This window comes from Scylla paramamosain, chromosome 24, assembly GCF_035594125.1.
Source record: "Scylla paramamosain isolate STU-SP2022 chromosome 24, ASM3559412v1, whole genome shotgun sequence".
In the NCBI taxonomy this organism is placed as follows: domain Eukaryota; kingdom Metazoa; phylum Arthropoda; class Malacostraca; order Decapoda; family Portunidae; genus Scylla; species Scylla paramamosain.
In genome coordinates this window covers 4,256,825-4,265,000 of record NC_087174.1, presented here as the reverse complement: position 1 = coordinate 4,265,000, position 8,176 = coordinate 4,256,825, and the positions used below count along the sequence as shown (strand labels likewise).

At 42.3% G+C, this 8,176-nt stretch overlaps 1 protein-coding gene across 3 annotated transcripts in view; it reads left to right on the top strand.

Annotated features, from left to right (window-relative positions):
- LOC135112607 (beta-1,4-glucuronyltransferase 1-like) overlaps window positions 1-6,293 on the top strand; it is a 20,129-nt gene extending 13,836 nt beyond the window's left edge. The window contains exons 2-10 of one of the 3 annotated variants that reach the window (XM_064027118.1): window positions 1,423-1,631; window positions 1,800-1,874; window positions 2,124-2,210; window positions 2,672-2,842; window positions 2,974-3,126; window positions 3,344-3,562; window positions 3,708-4,235; window positions 4,518-4,688; window positions 5,551-6,293. In XM_064027118.1, the coding sequence (XP_063883188.1) occupies window positions 2,765-2,842; window positions 2,974-3,126; window positions 3,344-3,562; window positions 3,708-4,235; window positions 4,518-4,688; window positions 5,551-5,745 (1,344 nt within the window). In that variant the 5' untranslated portion in view covers window positions 1,423-1,631; window positions 1,800-1,874; window positions 2,124-2,210; window positions 2,672-2,764 and the 3' untranslated portion in view covers window positions 5,746-6,293. Of the gene's footprint in view, window positions 1-1,422; window positions 1,632-1,799; window positions 1,875-2,123; window positions 2,211-2,664; window positions 2,843-2,973; window positions 3,127-3,343; window positions 3,563-3,707; window positions 4,236-4,517; window positions 4,689-5,550 lie in introns of all 3 variants that reach the window. The other 2 variants (XM_064027119.1, XM_064027120.1) reach the window with 2 other exon arrangements.
- Window positions 6,294-8,176: the final 1,883 nt, after the last annotated feature.

The following is an 8,176-nucleotide window of genomic DNA, read 5'->3' as shown; positions in this document are numbered from 1 at the left end:
GTAGTACATATATATACTTGTAATATATTTTAGAAGGACAAACAGCCCATTTTCAAGCATAGGCTTTTTGGGCACACACACACACACACACACACACATACATGAATACAGATAAAAAAGAAAATAAATAAGGCTTGGAGGTAACTAGAGGGGCAGGAAAGAACCTACCTGATTCTCTCTCTCTCTCTCTCTCTCTCTCTCTCTCTCTCTCTCTCTCTCTCTCTCTCTCTCTCTCTCTCTCTCTCTCTCTCTCTCCGTCTTCCTAACCCTTCTGATCTATCTTTTCTTTATTCTCATCTCTTTCTCCTCCCCCGCTTTTTTTTTTTATCACCACCTCTTCTAACTACCTCTTCTGAACACCTATATATTAAACGTACATAAACACATAAGCTTGTATTCTTGGCATATCAGCCTCCTACGTTAACAGGATCTAATGGAAGTTATTTGAGGTTTTCAAGAGTGTTTTCATGATCCAGTAGTAGTTTAGCAAGGAAGAATGTTATCATGATTCTAGTAGCACGTTACCAAGTATTCTGCGTCTTCACTCGAAAGAAAACAATCCTAAGAACCTAACTAATCAATTCTGTGGACTTTTAAAGCAGTCCTAATGAAAGAAAAAAGCGTTTGACAATACGTGACCCCTAAAACTTCTACACTTTACCGATGCACACACCCAAAGTACTCCATCTCTTATCACAGAGGCGTTATCTCTCAGCATTATCTCCTGTGACACACTTCAGTCCACGTGTTGAAGGCACAGCGTGGCGGTCATTCCTTGAGACTCAACTAATCTAACTTTACCTGGCTTGTATTCTGAAACACTCTGCTCTCTCGCCACTACTATTTTCAAAGGCCACAGATGATTAGTCGGGTTCTCCAGAGCGTTTTTTTCCTGCTGATAATGTAGAAATCTTGTTAATCTGTCATTAGAATCGTAAAAACGTCCTTAAAAACTCGTGTGACTTCAGCTAGAGCCTTTGGAAAGTGGTGGAGGTGCTAGGTGGAAGTGTTGCAGAATACTGGACACACACCGTTTGGCCAGGTCGCGACGGAGAGATCACTGCCCACCACACAATGTGATATTCGATTCTCCCTGTGGCCATCTCTTGTTTGTCGCTCAACCAACGCTTTTTGATAGAGGGCCCGGATAGTGTGTGTGTGTGTGTGTGTGTGTGTGTGTGTGTGTGTGTGTGTGTGTGTGTGTGTGTGTTGTTATGTTTTTTTTTCTGTATTTTTTTTTTTATGAATTAGAATTTGTGATTAATATCTACCTACCTGCCTACCTTATCAATCTTTCTATTTATTTATCTGTCTATCTATCTATCTATCCATCCATCCATCCATCTGTCTGTTGAGGAAATTTAAATCCGTTCAACCTCACACCCAACATCCATTCACCGCCAAAACCCTGTCACTTTTCAGCATTCGGGGGAGGAATAAGAAGCAGACAGGAGCAGAGGTCGCGCGGGCGGCGGCGAGGTGATGGCCGGGAGGGCGCGAGGGGCAGGCAGCAGGGAAGGGTAGAGGTGAGGTAGCTGAGGTCGTGCCCCTAACTGCTCTGAGACATTCCGGTACCGTTCATGACTGGCAGAAGGATGTGGTCTTGCATATGAGGGGAAGGGAAAGGAAAGGTGAAGGTTTACTGCAATGTATAACTTGATTCACGCCTGTCGAGGGCTTAAGTAAAATAATAATTGAAATATATAAGTGGAATATGATATATTTATTAGCTTATATGAAATTGAGTCTAAATAAAAAATCGGGGCTCTTTTGGTTTACATCGCGTGTCATCTTTCCAGAACAGTACGTGGCGTGGGTTTCGTTGGTTGGTACACATAAAATAGTTGTATTGACCACAGACTGCAATGAAAAAGGTAAAAAGTAAGATGGGTTGAATGAAAAATATAGATAGTGACTAGGTAAATGTAATTTTGGTGATCAATTTCGAAAGTAATTATAGCTATATAGAAAACAGCTTTGCAAACTTTTAAAGTAAATATTGAATAAAAAGAATATTATAACCAGAAACATGTAACTTTGCAAACGATTTGAGAAGTATAGGTGCAACCCATAATGAGTGTCAGGGGACGTAACGATGTAAACAAACAAACCTTCGTCTGCAGGGAGGCGAGAGCGACCAGTCAGGGTAGACCTTCCCTGTATTCACGTGAAGTGCTGCTCCCCGCCATTCCAGTAACCTGTAACGTTAGGTATTTGTATATATTGTTGGGAATTATTGTACTAGTGCGTCTGTGGGTGAGTTTTGTCCTGTGAAATACAAGGAAGAGTGATCCGGAGTAGCAAGGCTGACAGAATAAGTAGTGATTGTAGAGGAGTCGTGTTTTATATTGATTATCATTATTTGGCATATCACACCTAATTGTATCCAGGTCACTGGTTGAGTTTTTACCTCAGGTCCAGGATAGGTTGGCTTTAGATTCATTCAGTTCATTAATATTCTTAGTGATTCCTTCATTGTGTAGATCACGATTTGGACATTTGTTAATCACAGGTATCAAGCATCGGGGTAATGGTGTTGAGGTGAATGTGCTGGTGCAGGATGTGGCCAGGCTAAAGCCTCAGCCAATAACTTTTTGTTTATGAACACTAAAGTAGTGTATCTGACAAGTGCTTTAGTTTGGTGTTATATGTATACTGTCACTGCTTTCAGTCTGTCCAGGGATTCACAAGTAAGTCCATGAAATGAGCACTCCACTGCGGCTACTGAAACAAGCAACTTTCCAATGGCTATGGTGAAAGAGGAATGTTTCCAAGGTTTCTCACAAGTATTGTATCATGGCGCTCTGTGGCCATCCTGGCATTGATTGCAAGTCTGCTGCAGGTAAGTGCTGTGTGGTCTGAAACCTGAGAGAATGTTTGTTCATGCATATGTACTGATACATAGATACTCTTAATGTTCACCTCAACCTCATCAATATAATGTATGAACTAATTGTGAGTTGATATTTCCAGATAACCAATATAGTCTTATCATGGCAACTGAAGCAAAGACATATGCTGTATTCATCCGAGGCTGCCGCGGTGCAGGAGGCCAGCAGCCAGCCAGGGTCAAGGAGACAGCACCCATCGGCCGCCAGACACAGAGACTTCCACCTCGGCCCAAAAGTGAGGACAAACAATTTATTTATTTATTGCTCATTCTCTAGTTCTGTCTAGTTGTGGAGGAAATTATTAACATTTATGTTTCAGCATTTATTTCCCCCTCATTGAAACTTCATTTACATTTGGTATGTGGAGTTCCCTGAAGATCAGGAACTAGAAGACTACCAAGCATAACTGTTATTAAGACATGTCATTTTCGTTTTAAATTCCAATGCACCAGGTCTCAGATGACCACCAAGCAATACTGTCCCGCATTGCTCACTGGAGCGTGCTGGACAGTTCTGGGGAGTTCCGCGTGTCAGTTGGAGTGCTGCAGGGGGTGGCGGGATCCATGGAGTGGGTGGAGCAGGGTGAGGCAAGGCACCATGGCATCACCCTTGTCACCCAGTGTTCCTTGGCAAGGCTGCACAGGCTTCCACCTCTCACTGTGCACTGGCAGGTCAGTTGGTAGAGTTGGTGTTACAGTACCCCCCCATGAAGGAATGCATATAACTACTGTTTGTTCAGAGAGGAAATACCTTCATGACTATAAATGAGGTAATCAGTGATGGAATGTACAACTCCTGTAAGCTTCTGTCTTCCAGGGCCCAGTGTCCATCGCAGTGTTTGTTCTGAGTGGGGAGGTGCAGGCAGCTGTCCAGACATTCCATTTGCTGAGGAAGTGTTACCCGGGTGTGAAGGAGAATGTCACCTTCAGCCTGGTGTTTCCCCTCAATTCCCCCACCTCCCCTCACATCATCCCCACTGCAGACACAACTCCCTGCCACAAAATCTTCTCTGCTATGCACCAAGACAACTACAGCTTTAATGGAGTGCAGTACCCCAACAACTTGCTGAGGAATGTTGCGCGTAAAGCGACCAGCACCAGCTACATGATGGTGGTTGACATTGACATGACTCCTAACTCAGGACTTCATCAATCCTTTGTGTCATTTGCTAAGAAAAATGGCTTGTTTGGGAAGCAATCTAGTGAAGAAAAGACAGTGTGGGTGCTGCCAGCCTATGAAGTGAAGGAAGATGCTGGTATCCCTGAAACTAAGCAGCAGTTATTGGATATGAGAGAAAATGGCTTGGCTAGACCTTTTTATCAAGAATTGTGCTTAAAGTGTCAGGTGTGTGATGTGGTCATGTATGCTATCATTATTATTGTTCTCAATCTAGTTTTGTTCAGAATGTGGGAATTAGACTGAAAAAAACATCTGACATTGATAAAGATTTCCACTCTGCCACTCATGCACCATTCACAGCACTAGAGCCCTGCATTCCACTAGAAATTATGACTAAATAAATATAAGGTACTCTTGTAGCTTGTTCTCTTAAAAAAACTAATGAATTGTCTATGTACATATAACTGTTACAAAGTACATTGAAGCAATTATGTGTTCATGTTGCAGAAGTTCACGGACTACCCAGCGTGGGAAAAGAAGAAGACTGGAGGTACAGGAGTGATGACTATATACGAGGTACTCTGGCAGGACCCATGGGAACCCTTCTATATTGCCAGCACCAAGATACCTCTCTATGATGAAAGGTTCAGACAGTACGGCTTCAACAGGATCAGCCAGGTTAGTGTTGCCTGTCACTATACTGTTTATAGTCAGTGTTGAGTAATGCATTCTCTTCTCATCAGGAATTAAGATACAGAATGGAAGTAACTATAGTTCATGATTATGAATGAGAAAAGCACATGAATGAAGGAAAAGTAAGATGTTGGTATGTCAGTGTTATAGAAAATTATTTAATCTGTGAAATGGGATAAATATTAGGGTTCAAGGTTTATAGATGTCTGTGCACTCAGCTCACAGCTGAGAAGATCCAGGTTTACAACTAACACTCCCTGGTCTGCTAGATCAGCTGTCTCTCCTCCAACACTTTCTTTATTTCACTTTCTCACTTGTTAGTTGATCATTCTTTAGATAACTTACCTCCATTACTTGATATAAACCCCATGGTTGTCTGGGGCACATGTGCAGTCCATTGTGGGCAATGACATTCTTACAATAAGTCTATTACAACTTTACTCATGGCACATCAGGATGTTGGTTGTGTTTCTGGGACACTGAGATTTTGAGACTCGGCCAGGTGCTTCTTATATAACTGGCTCAGATTCCTTATATCTGGACTTCCTGTTGTCACAGTTGTCCCAGTATGTCTACCAAGTCTCCTCTTGAGGTGGTTGGCCTTATCATGGCTGCCCCAAAGAGGTATATTGTATTGGGTATTGACTGATTGACTAACAGTCAGAGACATGTCAGATTAGATATAGATTGCCTAAGTTAACTGAATGGCATGATTGAAAGCATTTTCTATTCCTTGTTTTTGTATTCTATAATCTGTAAACCTGCTTCCATATCTACTCTATGTAGATATGGACTATAGTAACTATAGTACTGAGGAAGGTGACTGAACATGGTGTGTCATGCACAGGTGTGTGAGCTGCACGTGGCGGGCTTCAGGTTCTTGGTGTTGGATTCTGCATTTGTGATTCATGAAGGATTCAAAACAGTGGACAGCTTCCACAGCACAAAGGATGCAGAGCAGGAAAAGAACCGCATACTCTTTCGTCAGTTTAAAGCTGAATTGAAGATAAAATATCCAGAGTCTTCTCGGAGATGTTACTGAGGTCCCATTTTTTTTGCTCACATCCACGCAGCCACTGCCCCTCATACTGTGTGGCCACTGGGTTTTTAACTGTGTCAGTTTTTAAGCCATTGCATATGCCTTTGTTTTCTTAAGTAAGGTACTATGCAAAATTTATCCCAGTCACAATTAAGCTGAGGAATTTTGGTATGAAACAAATATATAAATATTCAAAACCCAAAATCCCAAGGCTTGACATTAATGGAGAGCTTTACAGTGTGACAAGGATTGGCACACATCAGATGTAGTTTGCACCTCATCAAGATGAGTATATCATATTCCTCATACTTTAGCTTTAATTATGATGAATTGTATTCTAAAAAGCTTTAATTTGATTTATGCATTGTATAAGATACATGCTGCATTCCTATTTATCTTGGTTTAAAATTTATTATATAAGTAAGTAGATCTTTATTCTAAATGCACTCTACAAGATGGCTAGTACTATGTTAGTTTTTTTCTATCTTTATACAAATGGTTAATTGAAAATTAAATGTCTTGTTAGTAATAAATTATTTAGTACCAAAGTATACTTAAGTATTAATCTTGTGCATCACTTCCAGGGGCTTACAACTTTTACAACTTGGCATCCTTAGTATTAGGTGTTCAACTTGCCATTCTCCACTTCATCAGCAGCATTTCCTTCACACACTTCTGCACTATTCATCACTACTCATCAAGATACAGATCACTGCTCTGCTTGATGAGCCAGACGCACACACTCATTATAGCACTGTTGTCCTTATCAGGTAGTATGCAAAATTAAATGAGTAAATATTCTATAAACATGGAGGCAGTCTAACACTAAAGAAAGCTTTCTTTTTTTCATAGAAGGGACACAAGTACAACACACACTTGCTACAATATCTTTTATTTCTATGATGTGTGATGTGTTTTGTGAGCTCACTCCTGAACTCTGCAACAGATGTCATAGAGAGGCAAGTCCATCCCCAGAAAGACAGGTGAGGCAGGTGGCAGTGAGGCATCTTCCTGTGCAGACATCAGTGGCGGCCAGCAGGGTGAGCAGCTCAAAAGTGATGTTCTGAATGGCCTGGTGACTGCGAAGGGGATGGAGGTGGACTGTGGAAGTAAGGACATGGTAGTAAGAAGTGCCCTACAGTCTTTCACGTTTCTGTGCCACCTGCTGAAAGGATCAGAGGAGAGGCATTTAGGCACTCCCCAACTTCCTTTTCACCCGTGTACTCAGTATCTAATTGCACAGTTCAGACTCCCTACTAAATGAAATGTTCTAAACAAGTGATTTTCAAACAATTTAGACAAAGCTGCAACAATAGGTGATGACTGTCACTCGTTTTTCCCCCACACTATGCCCCTGGAGTCTTGTCAGTCAGTCTCTCTCTCTCTCTCTCTCTCTCTCTCTCTCTCTCTCTCTCTCTCTCTCTCTCTCTCTCTCTCTCTCTCTCTCTCTCTCTCTCTCTCTCTCTCTCTCTCTCTCTCTCTCTCTCTCTCTCTCTCTCTCTCTCTTTTCTTTTTCTCTCCCTCCCTCCTTACCCTCCTCTCTCCTCCTACCCTACCCTCCTCCTTCCTACTCCTTTCTTTTCCCTTCTCTACCTACCCCCACTCTCTCTCTCTCTCTCTCTCTCTCTCTCTCTCTCTCTCTCTCTCTCTCTCTCTCTCTCTCTCTCTCTCTCTCTCTCTCTCTCTCTCTCTCTCTCTCTCTCTCTCTCTCTCTCTCTCTCTCTCTCTCTCTCTCTCTCTCTCTCTCTCTCTCTTCCAACCCTCCCTCCCTCTCCCTACCCTCCCTCTCCCTACCCTCTCTCTCTCTCTCTCTCTCTCTCTCTCTCTCTCTCTCTCTCTCTCTCTCTCTCTCTCTCTCTCTCTCTCTCTGCTGAATTACAAGTACAAGAGGAGAACTTACTACATTAAGAGAAACTTTAAATGACAAAAGGAAACAGTGTTTCTTTCCTATAAGAGAAACTCTTACATAATTTCACCCCAGCCAATTATTTTTATTTATTTATTTATTTGTTTTTTAACCCTTGCAGATTAGACAGTTTCAGGTCCAACTATTTGGCTAATATAGTGATCCATAAGCCAACGTATACGTGTTTATGTGTACGTGTTTTATGTCTGGTGGTGCCATGTTCTACGGTAGGATTGCAGGAGTTTCTCTGGGGCGCAGGTGACGACTCCGGTGTCCACTTGAGCCCTCCTGGGTGGCTGCCGCACCGCCTGTAAGTGACTCGGTAACATATTCACCTTGTACATTCACCTTCTCTCTCTCTCTCTCTCTCTCTCTCTCTCTCTCTCTCTCTCTCTCTCTCTCTCTCTCTCTCTCTCTCTCTCTCTCTCTCTCTCTCTCTCTCTCTCTCTCTCTCTCTCTCTCTCTCTCTCTCTCTCTCTCTCTCTCTCTCTCTCTCTCTCTCTCTCTCTCTCTCTCTCTCACACACAC